Genomic DNA, 24,776 nt, shown 5'->3' with positions numbered 1-24,776 from the left:
GAGGTGGTCGCACGCTGGAGACCATTTTTTCATTCATTCTGTGAATCTCAGCCATGCTGACAAGCTGCACTCCGCAAAAATAGTTGGGCGGGTTTGAAGAGAACCTGTATTACGAGTTCCGAAGAGAAGAGGTTAGCACTGAAAGAGTACAATGGAAACGCCAGTCAGACTGAAAGGAGAGAGACCAGATGAATGGACGAGTATTCGGAGAACACGTACGTGCTAACGTGGAGGAGGACAGGCTGGTGCGGGCGTAGTCCCAGGAAGGGCAGCTGGGAATTGCCCACGGCGGACAACGCGCTCGTCACCGGTTTGCCCGACACGATCAATATCGGTCGAGGCGACAATTAGCGGGTCCGCAGACGCCTGTACGTCCGGAAATAGCTCCCTCCAGGCGCCTCTCCCACCCCCGCAGTACAGCTGTTGCCTCTCCCACCCCCGCAGCTCGACGAAGCAAACTGTAGTTCCCGCCGTAGCGGAGAGTTTGTGGCAGTTGTGTGTGGATGGTATGTGTTTATGTTTCCGCCCGAGACTTTTCAGATGATTTTTTCCCCACATTCGTTGGCTTCTGCAAGTCATAACTAAACTGCCACATTCGGGCTAAGTTACAGACCAGTCTGTCACCAAAACAAGGAACTAGGTTTTCCAATGTGCCTATACAGGGTGTTACAAAAAGGTACGGCCAAACTTTCAGGAAACATTCCTCACACATAAATAAAGAACAGATGTTATGTGGACATGTGCCCGGAAACGCTTAATTTCCATGTTAGAGCTCATTTTAGTTTCGTCAGTATGTACCGTACTTCCTCGATTCAGCGCCATGATTTCATACGGGATACTCTACCTGTGCTGCTAGAACATGTGCCTTTACAAGTACGACACAACATATGGTTCATGCACGATCGAGCTCCTGCACATTTCAGTCCAAGTGTTCCTACGCTTCTCAACAACAGATTCGGTGACCGATGGATTGGTAGAGGCGGACCAATTCCATAGCCTCCACGCTCTCCTGACCTCAACACTCTTGAGTTTCATTTATGGGGGCATTTGAAAGCTCTTGTCTACGCAACCCCGGTACCAAATGTAGAGACTCTTCGTGCTCATATTGTGGACGGCTGTGATACAATACGCCATTCTCCAGGGCTGCATCAGCGCATCAGGGATTCCACGCGACGGAGGATGGATGCATGTATCCTCGCTAACGGAGGACATTTTGAACATTTCCTCTAATAAAGTGTTTGTAGTCACGCTGGTACGTTCTGTTGCTTTGTGTTTCCATTCCATGATTAATGTGATTTGAAGAGAAGTAATAAAATGAGCTGTAAAGTGGAAAGTAAGCGTTTCCGGACACATGTCCACATATATTTTCTTTCTTTGTGTGTGAGGAATGTTTCCTGAAAGTTTGGCCGTACCTTTTTGTGCTGTTTTCTATGTATTTCTCTACTGTAAAAACTGTTGTAAACTGATTTCTGATTGAAAGCTTACAAGATTTTATGTTTGTGTGCTGTGTCACAACTGTCGGAAGATAAAGAAACATGTATGCTCACTGGACATTTGACATGATGTTATTTGCCATTCTGAGAACAGCTACAAGTAAAACAAACATTTCTATGTAACTTCGTGACACTATGATATTCAGTTTTCACTGCTGCGGAGGACACCAAGGTATAACCTCTGACGTTTCGTAATCAGTAAGGAATTTCATTTCTCAAAGTTCCGCACGTCCTTAAATATACGTCTTCCAGGCAACGTCCTGATCTTTTGTCATTCACTTTCTTTAGTTCTTCGCAGAAATTCGTTCGAGGCGAATTGAATTTCACTCGACGGCGGCAGGAAGGCCCAAATGCCGCCCTTACACGGTAACATACAAGCATTACAACTGTCTAAAGAACAAACTTTTTCTCTTACGGGATTTTCGTAAGCAGTCTGTTTGGTATATACCTATCATACTCTGTACATGTAACTAATCACATGTACGTATTATTACATTACTTTGTATAAATATTCAACCACTTCATTGCATAACTGTCTAACAATATTCAACCATTTTTTTCAGAATAAATAACGCAATGTGAGGATTGTAAAGAAACAGTCATGGAATTGTTAAGTTCATAAAACGCTATGATTCTCAATTGTCAGTACTGTATATGTAATTGGAAGGTGCAGAGGGTAAGAAAGGAAAGGAAAGGGGAGAGATCACTGCTGTCAGTTTAAATGCGACATTACGCGGATCGCCGGCGACGAGTAAAAATGTGTACCGGACCGAGATTCGAACTCGGGATCTCCTTCTTACTGGACACGTGCAGTAACCACTGCACGGATTACTTTCTGTCGCCTCACGGCCGATCCACATTACCCGCAGCCTCATGTTCGCTATTCTGAGATTCCCACAGGTCGGACTATTTGTGCATTCACACAGAAAAAGGTGGATTCATCGCCCAGCTAGGCCTATCAAATTATATGAATATGCTGTGTCTCTTGTTTCGGACATCCCCGAAAGGACAAATACCACACATTCATATGTGAGTACTTTCTTGGCATCATTAAGTTGAAATGTTCAAATGTGTGTGAAATCTTATAGGACAACTGCTAAGGTCATCAGTCCCTAAGCTTACACACTACTTAACCTAAATTATACTAAGGACAAACACACACACCCATGCCCATGGGAGGACTCGAACCTCCGCCGGGACCACATTATTAATTGGTGGCACCTACACGACACTGACGAAATGAGATGGCAGGTCACATCTAACCTTCCTTTGAAGGTTATCCCACATATCAGTGGGATCTAGATCAGGAGATCGATCAAGTCACTGTACCACCTGAATATCGTGCCTTTCAAACCATTCAGACACCGCTCCGGCAACATGTGATCCGGCCTTATCATGCATGTAGGGGACTTCATGCCCATACTCTTCAGAGAACGAAAGCACCAAAGCTTGGAAAATGATTAGAATTATGAATATTTACTCGCTGTGTTCCTCTTACAAAACCGAGGTCCTATTTCCTACTGGTCACTATTCTTCCCCAGACTTTGACAGAAGCTCCCTGAAATTTGGGGATCTCCTGTACGTTCGTAAGCTACCTGCTCGCCGCTACGTGAGCACCCTTCTTGAATCTGGGTTCAAACCGAAACGTGATTCACCCCATAGATCCATTGTCCAGTTTTTATGTCTCTGACACCACAAAACATGATATGCACGATTTCCACGATGAATAGTTGAAAAGTTTAAATTTTGGCGGGCATGAAGACATCTTCCATTCAGTCTACTTCTGATAGTTGCGGTTGAAACAATTACGTTGTTCATACCCTGCAAGGCACTTCTTAACTTTCTGGCAGTTGAAGTTCTTTCTGTCAAGGCTGTAAGGAATAGAAATCTGGCCAGCCGTTGTGGCCAAGCGGTTCTAGGCGCTTCAGTCCGGAACCGCGCAGCTGCTAGCAGACTGTAGCGCCTGGAACCGCACGGCCACTCCGGCCGGCGGTACGGTCGCAGGTTTGAATCCTGCCTCGGGTATGGATGTGTGTGATGTCCTTAGGTTAGTTATGTTTAAGTAGTTCTAAGTCTAGGGGACTGATGACCTCAGATGTTAAGTTCTATTGTGCTTAGAGCCATTTGAACCATAGAGATCTGTTCTGACCTACAATGGTAACTTCTGGTTTTCCTTGGTACCAAATTGTTGATAATGACTCCAAATTCTAAGAACTACGCATCTTCCTCTATTTAACGCCCTTGCAACATCAGCCTTTGTTAAGCCATTTTAAATTACGTCACTCTCCTTAAACATTTCGTTACGATTGAAATGACTGTGTTAATCGGTTGGTTGGTTAGTTGATTTGGGGTAGGGGACCAAACAGCGAGGTTCAAAAATGGTTCAAATGGGCACTATGGCAATTAACATCTGAGGTCATCAGTTCCCTAGGATTTGAACTAATCAACCCTAAGTAACGTAAGGACATCACACACATCCATGCCCGAGGCAGGATTCGAATCTGCGACCGTAGCAGCAGCGCGGTTCCAGATTGAAGCGCCTAGAACAGCTCGGCCACAGCGGCCGGCCAAACAGCGAGGTCAAAGGCCTGAAGTTATTTAGGAAAAACATGGAAAACCTAAATCCGGACGGCCGGACGCGGGTTTCAACCGTCATCTTCCCGAATGCGAGTCTAGTGTGCTAACGGATGCGCCACCTCGCTCGGTATGGTGATGTTCTTCCATCATTAAATCTATTATTAACGGTTGTTAACTCTTTATTACGATTTTACACAGTCATTACTTACTTACGTCGCCAGTTGAAGACACATTTCCTAATTCTTTCCAGCGAAACAACACAAAATAACATCGGTTACTACGGTAACCTGGTAGAATGAGAAATGACTAGTGCCTTAATAGGCACTTAGATTCATTATTATAACTTGGTCAATTTTTTAAATTATTTCTAATTTTTAGTTCTTTCTTGGACAATTTTGAGTGTGTATATTGCACGTAATATTGAGCTAACGTCAATAATTTTGGAGTCCTGCAGTCTTCTTCAATATATTGTATTGCAGAAACCATAATAAATATGTCAGATGGTCAATTTATTGCACAATACTCAGTTTTGTACAATAACTACTGAGCGTGTGAGAGCCCCTTACGATGGGTGGATCAGTTATCTCTTCAGAACGATTTCAACACCTCGAGAAGTCCACGCTTCGACCTGTTACCACAGCTTTGGAAATTCGTGGAGGAAGGACTCGCTATCAGCTTCAGATCATATACTACATATTTGTTCGACATGGTGAAGACAATAAAATATTGCAAACTAAAAATATATCACAATAATAGACCAAAAAGTGAAAACAAAACACCACAAATCGTAATAAACCAAATGACATATGACAAAATAATATAGCACATCTGAAAATCATAAAAACTCATGAATCTAAAAGATTATTAGTGTCGTAAAATACACACCATGCACACTACAAACCGCGCACTGAAGATCACCCAACCACTGGAGCGCTTCTTCGGAGACATTGTAGGTATCTTTAATTCCTCCTCCTTTGAAACAATAAATTACACAATTAAAAATATTTTCCAGAGTTTGAAATTCACGGCAGACACAGAAAGGATTATTTGCAAAATCCCACTTTGTCACTAAGCTTTTCTGTGCCGCGTTCGAGTTCTTATTCTGTTTGATCTTGTCCAGAGTCTTTTTCGAGAGGAACTCCTTTGATAACGTCAGCAATAAGGGACCCATTTTATGGGCTGTTATTACGCTAGTGCTCCTTTCTTCCTGAAAACTTCTAATCTTAGGATGGCTTTCCAGAGTGACGCCCGCTACTTCAATCGATTCTTTGCATAAATGATGATGAATTGGGAGATCGCACTGGTTTCATATCTTCTTCCACTCCCTTTTTTATTGCAGCTTTGCGTCTGACGTTTGGTGGTTGGATATTGGCAAGCACTGGTCGGCAGGTTATGGGGTCGGTTTCAGTGAGCCACTTAATGAACCTCATCGATTCGCTGAGCTCCACATCAACTTTTTTTTTCTTGTGTCTCCATTGTGGGGCACAGTGTTGCGCAGTACGATATACCAGCGCCAAGGCTGACGTGCCCAGTGTGTTTGCGCCGCTTCCCCATGAACTGCCTGCTAGTTTGGCTGGTATTACAGTTGAGCTCTATCAAAACTATGTTACGTTAGTTTTTGTACAGTACATACTTGACGTAGTAAATGATAGGATTTCAGGTAGTATTGATAGCACTGGTGGGGAAAGAAATATAAATCATTGTGTAAGAGAGAAACTGGAAACCGACAACTGCTCTTTGTTGTTTGTTTTGTACATACACTCCTGGAAATGGAAAAAAGAACACATTGACACCGGTGTGTCAGACCCACCATACTTGCTCCGGACACTGCGAGAGGGCTGTACAAGCAATGATCACACGCACGGCACAGCGGACACACCAGGAACCGCGGTGTTGGCCGTCGAATGGCGCTAGCTGCGCAGCATTTGTGCACCGCCGCCGTCAGTGTCAGCCAGTTTGCCGTGGCATACGGAGCTCCATCGCAGTCTTTAACACTGGTAGCATGCCGCGACAGCGTGGACGTGAACCGTATGTGCAGTTGACGGACTTTGAGCGAGGGCGTATAGTGGGCATGCGGGAGGCCGGGTGGACGTACCGCCGAATTGCTCAACACGTGGGGCGTGAGGTCTCCACAGTACATCGATGTTGTCGCCAGTGGTCGGCGGAAGGTGCACGTGCCCGTCGACCTGGGACCGGACCGCAGCGACGCACGGATGCACGCCAAGACCGTAGGATCCTACGCAGTGCCGTAGGGGACCGCACCGCCACTTCCCAGCAAATTAGGGACACTGTTGCTCCTGGGGTATCGGCGAGGACCATTCGCAACCGTCTCCATGAAGCTGGGCTACGGTCCCGCACACCGTTAGGCCGTCTTCCGCTCACGCCCCAACATCGTGCAGCCCGCCTCCAGTGGTGTCGCGACAGGCGTGAATGGAGGGACGAATGGAGACGTGTCGTCTTCAGCGATGAGAGTCGCTTCTGCCTTGGTGCCAATGATGGTCGTATGCGTGTTTGGCGCCGTGCAGGTGAGCGCCACAATCAGGACTGCATACGACCGAGGCACACAGGGCCAACACCCGGCATCATGGTGTGGGGAGCGATCTCCTACACTGGCCGTACACCACTGGTGATCGTCGAGGGGACACTGAATAGTGCACGGTACATCCAAACCGTCATCGAACCCATCGTTCTACCATTCCTAGACCGGCAAGGGAACTTGCTGTTCCAACAGGACAATGCACGTCCGCATGTATCCCGTGCCACCCAACGTGCTCTAGAAGGTGTAAGTCAACTACCCTGGCCAGCAAGATCTCCGGATCTGTCCCCCATTGAGCATGTTTGGCACTGGATGAAGCGTCGTCTCACGCGGTCTGCACGTCCAGCATGAACGCTGGTCCAACTGAGGCGCCAGGTGGAAATGGCATGGCAAGCCGTTCCACAGGACTACATCCAGCATCTCTACGATCGTCTCCATGGGAGAATAGCAGCCTGCATTGCTGCGAAAGGTGGATATACACTGTACTAGTGCCGACATTGTGCATGCTCTGTTGCTTGTGTCTATGTGCCTGTGGTTCTGTCAGTGTGATCATGTGATGTATCTGACCCCAGGAATGTGTCAATAAAGTTTCCCCTTCCTGGGACAATGAATTCACGGTGTTCTTATTTCAATTTCCAGGAGTGTAATTAGAACCGCACATCATTTCATGTTAGTGCACTGTGTATTTCACACCCTTAAAGAATATGAATTGCATTCGATAAGTACAAAAATAAGCTGACTGCATTACTTCTGCGCTTTTATGTAACCACAGCAATTACTTTTGATGTAAATGCAGATTACATGCAGATACATAAATAAATAGAATTATTGTTATTCTGTACTCAATGGAATGTTCTCTATCATGATGAAAGGCAGGGTTCCCTGTTATTATTGATAAACGCGAAAGTTGTGTACGAATAAAAGAAACATGTTTTATCTACGTTCCACTGTATATTGAAGCTATCTTTGATATATCGTTGTTTTTATTTTACCTTTTTGTTGAGGAAATTGTTTTTTCTACCGTTGTATGATAAATCTGTACTGTTTATTTTATTTTTACTACAGCATCCTTCTGTTTCACATTAAAGATCAACGATTTTCGAATAAAAACTTAAATAAACATTGACAATATCAATCTTGCTTTAAATACTGTTTGTTTTCAAGTAACAGACAGCATAATAACTACACCACTGGCCAATAAAATTGCTACACCACGAAGATGATGTGCTACAGGCGCGAAATTTAACCGACAGCAAGTAGATGCTGTGATATGCAACTGATCAGCTTTTAAGAGCATTCACACAAGGATGGCGCCGGAGGTGACACCTACAACCTGCTGACATGAGGAAAGTTTACAGCCGATTTCTCATACACAAGCAGCAGTTGACCGGCGTTGCCTGGTGAAACGTTGAAGTGATGCCTCGTGTAAGGAGGAGAAATGCGTACCATCACGTTTCCGCCTTTGATAAAGGTCGGATTGTAGCCTATCGCGATTGCGGTTTATCGTACCGCAACATTGCTGCTCGCGTTAGTCGAGATCCAATGACTCTTAACAGAATATGGAATCGGTGGGTTCAAGAGGGTAATACGGAACGCCGTGCTGGATCCCAACGGCCTCGTATCACTAGCAGTCGAGATTACAGGCATCTTATCCGCATGGCTGTAACGGATCGTGCAACCACGCCTCGTTCCCAGAGTCAACAGATGGGGACGTTTGCAAGACAACAACCATCTTCACGACCAGTTCGACGACGTTTGCAGCAGCACGGACTATCAGCTCGGAGACCATGGCTGCGCTTACCCTTGGCGCTGCATCACAGACAGGAGCGCCTTCGATGGTGTACTCTATTACGAACCTGGGTGCACGAATGGCAAAACGTCATTTTTTTGGATGAATCCAGGTTCCGTTTACCGCATCATGATGGTAGCATCCGTGTTGGCGACATCGCGGTGAACGCACATTGGAAGCGTGTATTTGTCATCGCCATACTGGCGTATCACTCGGCGTGATGGTATGGGGTGCCATAGGTTACACGTCTCGGTCACCTCTTGTTCGCATTGACGGCACTTTGAACAGTGGACGTTACATTTCAGATGTGTTACGACCCGTGGTTCTACCCTTCATTCGATCCCTGTCAAACCCTACATTTCAGCAGGATAATGCACGACCGCGTGTTGCTGGTCCTGTACGGGCCTTTCCGGATACAGAAAATGTTCGACTGCTGCCGTGGCCAGCACATTCTCCAGATATCTCATCAATTGGAAACGTATGGTCAATGGTGGCCCAGCAACTGTCTATACGCCAGTCACTACTCTCGATGAACTGTGGTATCGTGTTGAAGCTTCATGGGCAGCTGTACCTGTACACGCCATCCGAGCTCTGTTTGACTCAATGCCCAGGCGTATCAAGGCCGTTATTACGGCCAGAGGTGGTTGTTCTGGGTAATGACTTCTCAGGACCTGTGCACCCAAATGTAATGACATGTTAGTTGTAGTATAATATATTTGTCCAATCAATACCCGTTTATCATCTGCATTTCTTCTTGGTGTAGCAATTTTAATGGCCAGTAGTGTATGTTGAACAAAAATATGCCGTATGCTACTTGCCCCTTTATCTATCCTCACCCAGCTCCTAGACTGTTCACCGCTTCCGGTTTTTAGGGGAATCTAGTAAGACACTGATCGCATACGTAAAGAAAAAGATCGTGATGAGATAACGCCTGAAAGGTATGCAACACTCTTAACTTACAGGTAACGTGGGTACGACATTAATTGACCAAATGTAGTAGGAAAACCACCCTAGTCTGCGCTTATTTTTGGTAATCTACGGTTGCCTACGATAGTTTTACAGCTCTAGCTAGCTAGCAAAGCTAGTTTGGCTCGTATAGCTAGTACACTGTTTCTGGATTTGAGGTGTTTGCTTCGCTTCCTCCAGGTGTGCTTGTATGAAAGTGTGGCTCTAGCTACTCCGTGTTGCATTAGTTACGGGGCTTAAGTCGGCGAACACACACGGGAAGCGCGGTAAGCACTACTTCCACAGATGACACATCAGTGCGAGCAGTTTTCCGCTGGAAGCATCGTGCTGCCACGCTGTAAGCAGGGGCGCTGCGTTGCATCTGCCGCCAGGTGCAGCTGACGCTGACAGGGGTGTCAGCCTGCCTGTTGCTGTTGGCGAGAAAACAGGAACGCCAGCTGGCGGCGGCAGTCAAAGGACGCCGAGGGAGCTGCATCCCCATCCCCTCACAGGGCAGCTGCTGGCACGTGCCGGAAATCACAGCTGCACGGGGCCCAATAGGGTCCCAGTTTCACACCCTGCGGCCGTGTCTCAGGTGGAAAGTTTTTCCGGAGACCAGCTGCTCGCGGCTACCGGCTAGCAGTACGGGGTGCGAATGTTGCATTCGTAACACAGGCGTCAGCTTCCAGCAGAGAGGCGTATACACCAGGCAAACGAAGACCCAACGAACGACGGAGATTGGATTTGGCCGAACGTCGGTCGCCAACGCACTGGCTTTCGACTTCTCATCCACGTCAAACGAAAGGCTTGGGGCCCAGGGATTAGGCCATGTGGAATAACAGTTGGCTCTGATAACTTGCCGACGTTGCTCCCGTTTGGTTATTGTTACAAAATAGCGTTTTTATTATAATTTCGCTGGCCTGTGCTATGAGGAAAGAAGAGGATTCAGCACGTGTCGCATGTGCGGCTTTTATTTTACTGCAAGAAGTTCATCTACATCTACATTTATACTCCGCTAGGCACCCAACGGTGTGTGGCGGAGGGCACTTTACGTGCCACTGTCATTACCTCCCTTTCTTGTTCCAGTCGTGTATGCTTCGCGGGAAGAACGAGTGCCGGAAAGCATCCGTGCGCGCTCGAATCTGTCTATTTTACATTCATGATCTCATCGAGAGGTATAAGTAGGGGGAAGCAATACATTAGATACCTCATCCAGAAACGCACCCTCTTGAAACCTCTACAGCAAGCTACACCGCGATGCAGAGCGCCTCTCTTGCAGAGTCTGCCACCTAAGTTTGCTAAACATCTCCGTAACGCTTACCAAATAACCCTGTGACGAAGCGCGCCGCTCTTCTTTGGATCTTCTCTACCTCTTCTGTCAGCCCGACCTGGTACGGATCCCACACTGATGAGCAATACTCGAGTATAGGTCGAACGAGTGTTTTGTAAACCACCTCCTTTGTTGATGGACTACATTTTCTATCCGTAGGAATGTTGGAACACGTGAGGCAATACTGAGCTTACGACTTATCTTAGAAGAAAGATTAAGGAAAGGCAAAGCTACGTTTCTAGCATTTGTAGAGTTAGAGAAACCTTTTGACAATGTTGACTGGAATAGTCTCTTTCAAATTCTACAAGTGGCAGGGGTAAAATACAGGGAGCGAAAGGCTATTTACAATTTGTACAGAAACCAGATGGTAGTTATAAGAGTTGAGGGGCATGAAAGGGAAGCAGTGGTTGGGAAAGGAGTGAGACATGGTTGTAGCCTCTCCCCGATGTTATTCAATCTGTATATTGAGCAAGCAATAAAGGAAACAAAAGAAAAATTTGGAGTAGGTATTAAAATCCAGGGAGAAGAAATAAAAACTTTGAGGTTCGCCGATGACATTGTAATTCTATCAGAGACAGCAAAGGACTTGGAAGAGCAGTTGAACGGAATGGACAGTGTCTTGAAAGGAGGATATAAGATGAACATTAACAAAAGCAAAACGAGGATAATGGAATGTAGTCGAATGAAGTCGGGTGATACTGAGGTAATTAGATTAGGAAATGAGACACTTAAAGTAGTAAAGGAGTTCTGCTATTTGGGGAGCAAAATAACTGATGATGGTCGAAGTAGAGAGGATATAAAATGTAGACTGGCAATGGCAAGGAAAGCATTTCTGAAGAAGAGAAATTTGTTAACATCGACTATAGTTTTAAGTGTCAGGAAGTCGTTTCTGAAAGTATTTGTATGGAGTGTAGCCATGTATGGAAGTGAAACTTGGACAATAAATAGTTTGGACAAGAAGAGAATAGAAGCTTTCAAAATGTGGTGCTACAGAAGAATGTTGAAGATTAGGTAGGTAGATCACGTAACTAATGAGGAGGTATTGAATAAGATTGGGGAGAAGAGAAGTTTGTGGCACAACTTGACTAGAAGAAGGGATCGGTTGGTAGGACATGTCCTGAGGCATCAAGGGATCACAAATTTAGCATTGGAGGGCAGCGTGGAGGGTAAAAATCGTAGAGGGAGAACAAGAGATAAATACACTAAGCAGATTCAGAAGGATGGAGGTTGCAGTAGGTATTGGGAGATGAAGAAGCTTGAACAGGATAGATTAGCATGGAGAGCTGCATCAAACCAGTCTCAGGACTGAAGACCACAACAACAACATACATTTTATAAGGCCTCTCCTAATGAATCTCAACCTGGCACCCGCCTCACCAGCAATTAATTTTATATGATCATTCCACTTCAAATCGTTCCGCACGCATACTCCCAGATATTTTACAGAAGTAACCGCTACCAGTGTTTGTTCCGCTATCATATAATCATACAATAAAGGATCCTTCTTTCTATGTAATTGCAACAAATTACATTTGTCTATGTTAAGGGTCAGTTGCCACTCCCTGCACCATGTGCCTATCCGCTACAGATCTTCCTGCATTTCGCTGCAATTTTCTAATGCTGCAACATCTCTGTATACTACAGCATCATCCGCGAAAAGCCGCATGGAACTTCCAAGTTGATCAGAAAAAGAAGAAGAAGAAACGACGCTGGTGAATGACTGCTCCTTTAAAAAGGAAGAAAGCACTATTGTGGAGCAAAATTAATTTTTACCTTAAAGCTGAACTGGCTATTTCGTAATTTTTTTCCGTAATGAAAGCTACAGATTTCGTATTGTTATTGAATTGTGTAGGCCCTAAAACTTCCACAAATAACACCCCTCTTAGGAGAGTTGTATCTGCAGCAGAAAGTTGTCACTCACAATTTTGTTTGTTTCTCTTTGTCGTTCACGGCGAAAAGATGTCAATAAACACACAGTTTTCTTTTTCATATCGAGTATATCACTTTCTAATAGCTGAGATTTCCTTCAAGCGTCTAGTCTTTTCAGTTTGTTTTTATAATCGCAGTCCGCAGGGCTCTATAAACAGTCCCGTCCCCGAATAAAATTCTATCAGCGTTAATGCTCTCACGAAATTCTAGTATTTTTACACACTCTTAGCGAGAGCAGGTTTTGCCTGCAGGGAAAACAGTTGAAATTAACCTTCTCAGGCCTTCCACAAATCGCACTCAGTATGTTTCATCGACTGGTTTCGCTGTTCAATTTAACAGCCAACTGCTGTACTTTAAACTGCACGTTCCAGAGTTTCTGATGATGCTCTTGTTATAATAAAGAGCGAAACCGGTCAATAAAACATACTAAGTGCAACTTGCAGTTATCCTGAGAAACTTCAATACACAGCCTTTCCCGAGACACAACAAACTGCTGCTGGACCAACGAACATTCGACACGGCATCTACACTAACAGTGGGGTCCAGCGATTCAATGTTACTGCCAACAAACCGAACCGCAACCAAGAACAACCGCTCCGCTGGTTCCGATTTGCCGCCCGTAAGCACTAAGCAAATCTCGGCCAACGAAGCGGTTGGCTGTCATTCGTTGTCCTTCACTGGACTAGTGTGTTCGCAGCAGCAAGCTTGACAGACATGCCTGATTAAGCATTTTGAGCAAGCATTCGGACTGTTCAAGTAGCTTTTCGGTTCTCGATCACGCAAGCTTGTGCAAACTTACCTAAGTGCATTTGCTTGAGCGAGTTTAAGGACAGGGCGCAGGCTTGTACAAGCAAGTGTTAGGCAGCCTTCTCGGTCTGACCATGCTGGGCTTATTATTGCCACGGAAAGTACAGCAACCAGTTAATTTTGTCCCGCTGCGCACGATTCTGTTCATTGCACGTGAAAACGCTTGTGCATGGCACGAAGATGACACCATGCCGTGTCGAAACTGCTAGCATGTGTTAAAAAGAATAAACGACGTTAAATTCAAATAGAGCCGCTGGTTTTGTTATCATTATTCAAGTACTAAGTGGCCAGTTGCCGTCCCACTTTCCTTGATGGATTACCAGAGACTAAATTGATGAAAGTCGAAATCGCAAAGTGTAAAGAATATACATCATAACAACATTATTACAGAATAATTGTTTAAAGCATTTGGAGGTGTTTGTTTTGAGGTGTCGAACAAACACCTCCAAATGCTTTAAACAATTATTCTGTAATAATGTTGTGATGATGTATATTCTTTGCACTTTACGATTATGTATTCTCTTCTGCTATACGAACCTTACACCCAGCTGATTCCAGACGTCATATTTGTTTACAAATGTGGCAGTATACATGTGATGTGTTACGACAGCAAAAGGGACCTGTGACCACTGGCGGTACCCTAGTTTACTTATTTAATGTTTACCATTAGATATCAGTTTTTTTTTTTGTCAAAAGTAATCCTAAACCATATTCTGAAATAGTGTCTTGTTTCTCCACTAGGCAGTGCCACAAGTTCCTCCAAAAATCGTAGCACAACACACTCACATATGTAATACTAACTAAAATAAATCCACCCGATGATGGAGGTTTAAACCTTCGAAACGGTGACTGGTAACAGTGAAGTAGTTGTTTCATTTAATGTCAGTAATAGTCACGGTAAAGCCTAACCTAAAAATGTTCGCATTTAAATGTAATAGTTTTACCCTCTTCCAGACAGTCGATGAGGATTATCCCTTTGCGAACCCCAAAAGACAGTCAGCATAACCTTTCCGGCCGAGGGAATGGTCTTTGCCTTTTTCGGTGCAGATTCTCCCTTGATAACCCATTGTTTAGATCGTTCTTTGGTCTCAGGAGTATAGTAACGTATCCATGTTTCATCCACATTGACAAAACGACGCTTAAAGTTCTGCGGATTCTTCCTGAACAGCTGCCAACCATCCTTGCAACACTTCACACGATTCCGTTATTGGTCACGCGTATGCAATCGCAAAATCCATCTTGCGGATAGCTTTCTCATGTAAAAATGTTTACGCAAAATATTATGTACCCGTTCATTCGAGATGCCCACAGCACTAGCAATCTCACGCACCTTAACTCTTCTGTCATCCATCACCACATCAGGAATTTTATCAATGATTTCTGGAGCCGTAACCTCCACAGGGCGTCCAGAACGTTCAGCATCACTTGTTCCCATATGGTCATTCCGTTATTTTGAAACCACTTATAAACTGTTCTAATCGAAGGTGCAGAGTCACCGTAATGTTTATCAAGCTTCTCTTTAGTCTCCTGAGGCGTTTTGCTTTTTATAAAGTAATGTTTAATCACCACACGAAATTCTTTTTCGTCCATTCTTTGACAATCACTCGACTTCCTTGATGCACACGAATGCCAAACACAAAGAAATAGACCAATATAGCTGAAACTTGGTGTGCGTTCTTTCCAAAGATGCTACTAACTAAACGTGACCTCGATACGCGCCGGTGGTGCCATCTCTCGGACTTCTGCACGGACTTTTCAAACGCCCTCGTCATTACAGTTATTAGGAGTAGTGTTTTTTTAGGGTTGTTACTACGTCCAGATGTATGTGGCAAGATAGTTTCCCCTGGGTAGGGGTCAGGTGTTAAGTGTAGATTTGGACGCAAGTTGGCTAGTCTATACTGACAGGCGTACTCCACTCAATGGTACATGTACGGCCGTGCAGAAAACATCAGGTAGGAAACTATGTCACGTGTTTGCGGGAAGACTGTTAGAGAAAAAGAAAAACAACTAACACACTGAAGTGGGTGCATGTTAAGGTAATTATGAGTACAGTAAACACACACTTATACCGCTAGGACGCTGTGTATGACCAACGAAAAAATTCGAGAAATTAGCTAATATGGAAATTTACAAACAATCATTCTTTCAGGGAATGGGCACAGGAGGGTGGAGGGGGGGGGGGGGGAATCAGATAGTGGTACCAGGACTACCTTCCGCAACACATGGTGAAGTGGTTTGCGTAGTGTAGATGTAGACAAAACAGGCATACTAGATGGCTCGTGGTACGTGCAATGATCCGCTGTTGTTGCATGGCGACGACTGTAACGGGAGAACGGAGAGGAACTGCGTGCTTAGCTGTGTCGGCGCCGCCCACGGGCCGCTGAAGTGGCTGGTCTGGGAGCCGCCCACGGCAGCCGGCGGTGTCAACCTGCCGTGGGCGACGCTGGAAGCTGCGAGCCTCTGACGTATTTATGGCTGCGGGATAGGTCGTTACCTCCACCGGGCGGGCCTTGCGTCCCCCACCGCTGTCTCTGCGGAAATCTGCTCCACTATTGACAGCACAGCTGTATCCCAAAATCGGATTGTCGGTAAACAGGAAGTCATTAAAGATCACGTAGCTATTATAGTGACGATAATTAATAGAGCCAATAAATTCATCCGAAAGGCAAGGAGAGTTTCTATGCTCGGCAGAGTAGATAAGCAGTGGTTAACATTGTACAGTAGGTGGTCAAGAAGATGTATGGAAAGAAACACGTAACACACTACCACGCCTAATACGGTATATGACACCCGGTAGCTTTTAAAACAGCTTCCAGTCTTCTCAGAATGGGTAAAGTCCTCTACGGTTTTCAAGAGACTCTTGTACCATTCTTCCTGCAAAACAGTTGCAAGTTCTGGAAACGATGATGGGGGGTGGATAGCGTTCGCGCACTCTTCTCTCCCAAGCAGCCACAAAGGCTCAATAATATTCAGATCTGGAGACTGTCGTGCCCAGTGCGGAAGCGACAGTTTATCCTTGTGTTCACAAAACCAGTCCTGATGTGTGAATGGGGGCCCCGTCGTCTTGTGACACTGTATCAATACTGCGGAACAAACACTGTACCGTATGATGCACTTGATCAGCCAAAATGGTCACATAGTACGTAGCCTTGCGGAATCCATACCACATCTATTCCTATAGCGTACATTATTAAACTATGTACACAAATATACATAGTATTTAACCTATTCACTTTCTTTGAATCAATGTAAAACCAACTGCAGCTAAATACCGTGTATATTTGTGTACATTATATGAAGAGATTTGATATGCATAACATAAGCAATGCACTAAGCATTAGTACTGCAGTGGCTCGAAAACTTGTTTACGGTTGAATAAATCTTATCAAACAACTAAAAAAGCGACTGGTTGCATATTTATCACCAGATAAATCGCCAATTTAAATCACAATCGCAGTTAGTCATCCACAATGGATATGTTCAGAACATCATTTAATTCCAATGCGGCGGACGTAGATGCATTGCGAGTAATATTTAAACCGAGGTCCCTAATATGCATTGCTCTCTGCATATGTGCCAACTACACTCATGCTCATAAATTAAGGATAATGCTGATACATGGTGAAACAACGCTCGGGTGGGCGGTTTGCGGGTTTAAATCACCTCGGGGTATGACCAAGTCCACATACGCTGTGTTGGTGCATGTCAGAGTACGGTTCAGCGAGTAAGTGTGCAGACGTCTTCAGACGTGACTGTGTGTTGAAAATGGCTAAAAGATCACATTTTGATGACGTTATGAGGGGTACAATACCAGGGCGACTGGTCAAACACAGTAGATCGTCGCACGGGCCCACCGTGTGCCACAAAGTGTGATCTCAAGATCATGGCAGACACAAAACGTGTCCAGGCGCTACAGTACGGGACGTCCACAGCGTACAACACCACAAGAAGACCGACATCTCACGATCAGTGCACGCAGACGGCCACGGAGTACTGCAGGTAGCCTTGCTCGGGACCTTACCGCAGCCACTGGAACAGTTATCTCCAGACACACAGTCTACAGACGACTGAACAGACATGGTTTATTCGCCCAGAGACCTGCAAGGTGCATTCCACTGACCCCTGGTCACAGAAGAACCCGTAAAGCCTGGTTCCAAGAGCATAGTACATGTCATTGGAACAGTGGTCCCAGGTTATGTTCACGGACGAATTTAGGTATAGTCTGAACAATGATTCTCTCCGAGTTTTCATCTGGCGTGAACCAGGAACCAGATACCAACCCCTTAATCTACTTGAAAGTGACCTGTACGGAGGTCGTGGTTTGATGGTGTGGGGGTGGGATTACGATTGGTGCACGTACACCCCTGCATGTCTTTGACAGAGGAACTATAAGAGGTCAGGTGTATCGGGACGTCATTTTGCACCAGCATGTCCGCCTTTTCAGGGGTGCAGTGGGTCCCATCTTGCTCCTGATGGATGATAACGCATGGCCACACCGAGCTGCCATCGTGGAGCAGCACTTTCAAACAGAAAACATCAGGCGAATGGAGTGGCCCGCCTGTTCTCCAGACCTAAACCCTATCGAGCACATCTGTGATGCTCTCGGTCGACGTATCGCTGCACGTCTTCAAACCCCTACGACACTTCAGGAGCTCCGACAGGCACTGGTGCAAAAATGGGAGGCTGTACCCCAGCAGCTGCTCGACCACCTGATCTAGAGTATGCCAACCCGTTGTGCGGCCTGCGTACGTGTGCATGGTGATCATATCCCATACTGAGGTCGGAGTACATGCGCAGGAACCAGTGGCGTTTCGTAACACACATGTTTCGCGACTGTTTTCTCAACTTATCACCAATACCGTGGACTTAAAGATCTGTGTCGTGTGTGTTTCCTTTGTGCCTATGCTATTAGCGCCAGTTTTGTGTAGTGCCACGTTGTGTGACACCACATTCTGCAATTATCCTTAATTTATGAGCATGAGTGTAAATCGAGTGAAAATTGGAAGTAGCCATTGCAATTTAATGATGAAATTTGAAAAATGCTCAGGAAGCGGAAATTGTTGCACTCATATTTGAGAGAAGACGGCAGAAATGTCGCCAAATAAAAGTTAACAAAAAATCGTACGTCTGAACCTGAGCTATGTGTACGTGAATGTTAGCGAAATAGTTTTCCATGAATCTTACAAAATTCTGGAGAATGTCTAAAAGGATAGAAAGCGTCAACTAGGTTGGTGTAGCAATAGAAGACGGCAAAATAAAAATGGAGTCTTATGCATCTCACTTAGAAGATCATTCGCGCAGTAAGTTACCATTCTTCGATCCCCTCACGAACTCTCATATGGATTACTTAGAAATAAGCATCCCTGGTGTTGAAAAACAACCAAACCACATGAAGAACAATAGGCGTCAGGCTCTCATCGCATTTCAGCTGGGTTTTACAAAGAGTCTCTACAGCACTTTCTCTTTTCTCAGCTCGCATTTATCGTGAATTTCTAGTACATTTAACAGTCTGAAGGGGTTGGAAAAATGTCTAAGTTGCTCCATAACATAAAACAGGAAAAATGCGGGAATTATAGACCAATATCCAAAACATCGGACTGTTGCAAGATCCTTCATCATATTCTAAGTTCTAATGTAATGAGTTTCTTTGACACAGATAGATAGAGAGCGAGAGAGAGAGAGAGAGAGAGAGAGAGAGAGAGAGAGAGAGAGAGAGAGAGAGAGAGAGATGGATGATTCTAATCACAAATCAACACGTATTTTGAAAGCGTCACTCATGCGAACCGACGCTTCCCCTACTGCGAACTGCGAACGTAGGTCAACAGGTAGACTATACATTCCTAGATTTCCGGAAAGCTTTCCACACGGTACCACATTGTAGACAACAAAGGTTCCAACACAGGGCATAAGTCCTCAAATCTGTGACTGGTTTGAGCAGATTTTGAGTGATGGAGCCTAGAGAGTTAGCTTGGACGGCGACTGTAGTAGGACCACAAATGTTCTCCACGTACGTAAATGATGTGTCGGATACGGTAGGCGGCAACCTGAGACTGTTCTACTGATGACACTGTTATGTGCAGGAAAGTGTGACTGTAGGTAGATTCAAGATCACTTGGACAGAATTTCTATTTCGTGAGGTCTATGGCAGTTTGTTTTAAATGTGGATAAATGTAAAATAATACGGACGTTTAGGAGAAACACACCTGTAACGTTTGAATACACTAATAATGGTACGTATGCTGCCTGGCTAAGTCTCCTCGATTACTCACCAACGTGCGACATTGCGAAACGACATGAAACCAAAAGAGAACATGAGGTGATATCCAAAGAAAGCGAATGGTCGATTACTGTTTATTGAGAGAGTCCACCAAAACATCGCGCACCGCACACAGAACGCTTTTGCTCCTCATAGAGAAAATCTCGGTTACCTGAGATTCTTTGTAGGGAAGATAGCCGGCCAGAGTGGCCGAGCGGTTCTAGGCTCTACAGTCTGGAGCCGCGCGACCGCTACGGTCGCAGGTTCGAATCCTGCCTCGGGCATGGGTGTGTGTGATGTCCTTACGTTAGTTAGGTTTAAGTAGTTCTATGGGACTGATGAGCTCAGAAGTTAAGTCCCATAGTGTTCAGAGCCATTTGAACCATTTTTGAGGGAAGATACGGATCTTTTCGGAATCGCTGTTGAGCAAAGAGATGTAAAAATGACATCCATGTAACACTTTGAGTTGCTGCCCAATTTATCCTTCATTCTGCGACCGAATTTGGACAAAGACCACTATCCAGCACAATTTTTGTTAGCAGCAAGACTTATATACATAAAAAAACGCTATGTCAACAATATAACGTTTATAAATAATATTTACTCCCGCACAAGTCCTACTCAACGACAAGCTCACGCACTTGGCCGTTATCCGCAACAGGCGGTGAGGTTACGGAAAACAAGTACAGTGGTGACTGAGGAAAACTCATCGCAGAGTCAAAACTTTCAGGTGACTTGTGCATATGCACTCATGTTGAGAGAAAAACAAACGACAGAACACCTTGAACGACTATAGCTACGACGTTCATATTCACAGGACATGTACATTAATATGTTCTTCAGAAAATGATTAGAATTTCAGCACAAGGTCTGCCAGGGACTCTGATAACTTGTTGCATGCGTGATGGCATCGATGCGTATAAGACACGAAAGGCTTCGTGTGGTATAGCCACCCATGCTGCATTCATCTGGTTCCAAAGTTCATCAGTGGTGGTTGGCATTGGGTCACAGCGCTGCACCCGTCGTTTCACCACATCCCACACATTTTCGTTTGGCGACAAGTCTGGTGATATGGTGGGTCAGAGCAAAAGACTAACATCCTCTGACTTCAAGAAGGCATGTTTCCGCGCAGCAAAATGTGGTCGTGCATTGCCTTGCTGAAAAATGGCGTCTGCGGTGTGCAGAAAGGGTATGGCTACGGGTCGCGGGATGTCATTCACGTAGGTCACAACGCCTTGGACAGGCAACAGCTGTGATCTGTGGTTGTTCCCAACAGCAGCCCACAGCATAAGGCCTTGAGTTGGCGACGTGTCATGTGCGAATGCTGTCACTATGATGCCGCTCCCCCTGTCTGGCGAACGAAAATACGGCCATCATTTTCACATACGCAGAACCTGGATTCGTCCGAAAACACTATCTGGTGCCATTCTTGTCCCCAGTGACGTCGTTTAATACACCACTGCCGTCTAGCATGTTTCTGCACATTCGTGAAAGACAGGTGGGTAAGTGGCCGACGCGTACGGAACCCACGCCATAATAAACGGCGACGGCCGGTCACCCTTGATAGTGTACGATGTATTACACTGTTGAACTGTTGCGCCAGAACCGAGGAGGACGCAGATCTGTCCTGCAATACCATTCGGATGAGATGTCGATCTTCTCAGGGGTGGTCTGGGTGATGAAACCTGACCCATCTCGTCGTCTTCCAGGGTCTTCCGCGAACCATTCTGCACACACCCGTTGCACAATCGAAACACTTCGTCCCACACGAGCAGCAAATTCCCGGATGCACACATCACATTCTGTCATGTTGGTTTACAACGGCAAACAGAGCCGCAGGCACATTTTACCGGTAAATGATGTTGCGCCACGATATCCGTGTTGACCTTGAATGCTCGGGCCGACATGGTTTCTGCGGAACAACTAATGTTCGTGTCCTCTGAATATGAACGTCCTATGTCTAGTCGTTCAATGAGCGTTTTTTTTTTTCTGAACATAAATGTGCCATGAATCCCGATCACACACTAAGCCGACCAAAGCCCGGTCACTACCAGGTAGTCGTCTAAAGGTGCGTTTACACCTTTGCGCCTTGCGCACAGCCGCCGTGCGACTGTATTTGCCCCATATGCAAGTAGGAGCTCGCACGAAGATTGCATGCCACTTCCTCAACATGTGCGAGCGAGTTACGTTCATATCGGGCGCCTCTACCTCCATGTGGGGTAAGCTACAGCCGCAAGGCGATTAGCAGCAAGGCACACAGGTGTGAACGGGGCTTAATACGAGGCGTTTGAACATAACTACACAACTAAAGGTTATTTCAAAGAAGTAAATTTATTTCCAGAAAGTACATACTTAACCCTATTTTCCGACATAGTTGTCAAGTTTGTTGCAACACGTATCATACCTCTCAACCAATTTTGAAATACCCTCTTCATAGAAACTTGCCGCCTGCTCCGATAACCAAGAGTTCACTGCCGTTTTCACGTCGTCGTCATCATTGTAACGGTTGGCAGCGAGTTGTTGTTGAGGTGGAGGAACAGATGTAATCGCTCGGCGCAAGTTCAGGACTGGGTGGGTGGTCTAGAACGTCCCAGCCAAAACTGTCCAATAAATCGAGGATCTGACCTGCAGTGTAAGGTCTCGCATTGTCTTGGAGAAGGACAATTCCCTTTGTCAGCATGCCGCGTCTTTTGTTTTGAATCGCTCTGCGTAGCTTTCCCATGGTTTCGTAGTATGCTTATGCATTGCTAGTCGTTCCTCGTTACACGAAGTCGACCAGCAGAACACCATGCCTATCCCAAAACACCGACGCCATGATTTTGCGCTGGGACAGAGTCTGTTTGGTCTTCACCTTTAGAGGCGAGTGTTTGTATCTCCATTCCATGCTCTGTTGCTTCGATTCGGGCGTGATATGCGAAACCCATGTTTCGTCTCCAGTTACGATCTGACTCAAGAAGCCGTCACCTCCTTCGTGACAACGAGTCAAGAACTTCATCGCACACTCAAATCTCTGGTTTTGGAGTCCTCTGTTAGGAGTTTTGGGACCCAACGGGAGCACAGTGTTCTAAACTTTAGGTGTTCAGAAACAATATTGTAAAGCACTGATCTGGACACGTCAGTAAATTCATTTGAGATACCTGTTATTGTGAAGCGCCTGTTCTCACGAATCCTCGCTTCAACTGAAGCCACCAAATCGCCTGTAATCAAAGAAGGGCGACTGGAGCGGTCCTCATCATTGACGTTGTCACGGCCAGCTTTGAATTATCGTACCCACTTATGCACTTTGTTTTCACTCATAACAGTATCACCATACACTTTGCAAATCTGTCGATGAATTTCTGCAGCAGACAGGTTCCTTGCTGACAAAAACCGTATCACTGAGTAAACCGCACACACGGTGGGCGAGTTGATAGTCTTGAACATTTTAAAAGCACAGAACAGAACCGTACAGGTTAGCTACAGAGCTGAAACTGAGGACAGTTGTTCCCGAGGCATGCCAGTACACGACGCACGCGAAAACGGACCTTACTTAGAAAACACGCCTCGTAGATGGAAGGAGTGTCATTTACCTGTTTTACATTATGTCCTTTCTGCAATTTATAAAAGCAGTTGAACAAAACAAAAAAAAAAACGTATTGCTTAAGTTTAGAGGACCGGCATTTCAGAGAGATTGCAAAAAGGTTCTACTAACTGCAAAATTCATCTTGCCCTAAGAGCTAAATTAGGTACATTCGATCTCGCACAGAGGTACACAGGCATTTATTTTCCCCCAACTCCATTTTGCGAGTGGAACAGGAAATGGAATTACTACTATTAGTAGAAAGTATCATCCATCATAAACTGTACCCGGCCGTCGTGACCGAGCGGTTCTTCGCGCATCAGTCCGGAACCGCCTTGCTGCTGCGGTCGCAGGTTTGAATCCTGCCTCGGGCATGGATGTGTACGATGTCCTTAGGTTAGTTAGGTTTAAGTAGTTCTAAGTCTTAGGGGACTGATGACCTCAGATGTCAAGTCCCATAGTGCTCGGAGCCATACACTGTAAAGCGGCCTGAGGAGTACGTGGCAATATGTAGCTGTTAACACAGCTGCGAAATACAAGTCACGCAGTTGCAACCAGTTACAAAGTCTCAAAGCGATGAAATATTTACTCGAATTGTCCAGTTCCAGGTGGAAAACAGACGATTGTCCGTTCGAATGTTGTTGTTGTTGTTGTTGTTGTGTGTGTGTGTGTGTGTGTGTGTGTGTGTGTGTGTGTGTGAAATCTTATGGGACTTAACTGCTAAGGTCATCAGTCCCTAAGGTTACACACTACTTAACCTAAGTTAACCTAAGGCCAAACACACACACCCATGCCCCAGGGAGGACTCGAACCTCCACCGGGACCAGCCGCACAGTCCATCACTGCAGCGCACGAGACCGCTCGGCTAATCCCGCGCAGCGATATTGTTGTCTGATGGGCAGTAAATGTGTGGAGAACACCAATAAAACCCTTCCAGCTGAGTGTACTCACCTGGTGACGTATCTCCAGTTGCACTTCGTCCAATTTTCTCTGCAGCTCCAGCACGATCGGGTCGTCCTCCAGAATAACATAACCATTGCGCTTCGCGTCGTGCATTTTTCCTGTACGTTCTGCGGGACGTTCAACAACTGTGAATATATTCCAGTCCCAAATAGAGTTACCGCGGACCGCTAGATCACAATACCGCACTTGTGGCGGCACACTGACCCGCTGTGGTGATGAAACACAGGCGCACCTCGGCGTCTGCGTTCGCCGCGCTTACTCTCTGTAGCGGCCGGTGAGGGAATCCGGACGCGATAGCGGCTGGCGGAAGGAAACCCGCTGTGGCCTACACAGTGGATAACAGAGCAGTGGCCTCGCGAGCGCACGCCAACGGCGGTGCGTCAGTAAAGACGACGAGACTAAACGCAGCGGTATAGTGTAGCCAGCGGGCCACTGAACACTGACAGGTACCTGCTGCCGAACGGGTCCGCAATTAGCTGCGGATTCGCGTAGGTAGGCAGAAAAGGGAAAGGGGGGCAACTCTGGGAAGGGAGCGACGTCACCTCGCCAGCATCACCGACTGCTTTGTGAACGGTGACGCAACGGACTGTGA

At 45.8% G+C, this 24,776-nt stretch overlaps 1 protein-coding gene across 1 annotated transcript in view; it reads right to left on the bottom strand.

The window, feature by feature from the left end:
- The window catches only part of LOC126200863 (rhotekin-like), a 501,233-nt gene extending 476,810 nt beyond the window's left edge, over window positions 1–24,423 (bottom strand). The window contains exon 1 of the mRNA XM_049936743.1: window positions 24,173–24,423. Within this exon, the coding sequence (XP_049792700.1) occupies window positions 24,173–24,277 (105 nt within the window). The 5' untranslated portion in view covers window positions 24,278–24,423. The remainder of the gene's footprint in view (window positions 1–24,172) is intronic.
- Between the last annotated feature and the right edge of the window lie 353 nt (window positions 24,424–24,776).

The sequence above is a fragment of the Schistocerca nitens genome, chromosome 1 (genome assembly GCF_023898315.1).
Source record: "Schistocerca nitens isolate TAMUIC-IGC-003100 chromosome 1, iqSchNite1.1, whole genome shotgun sequence".
NCBI classification, from domain to species: Eukaryota; Metazoa; Arthropoda; class Insecta; order Orthoptera; family Acrididae; genus Schistocerca; species Schistocerca nitens.
The sequence above is the reverse complement of the archived record's forward strand: the minus strand, read 5'-3'. Positions and strand labels throughout refer to the sequence as shown.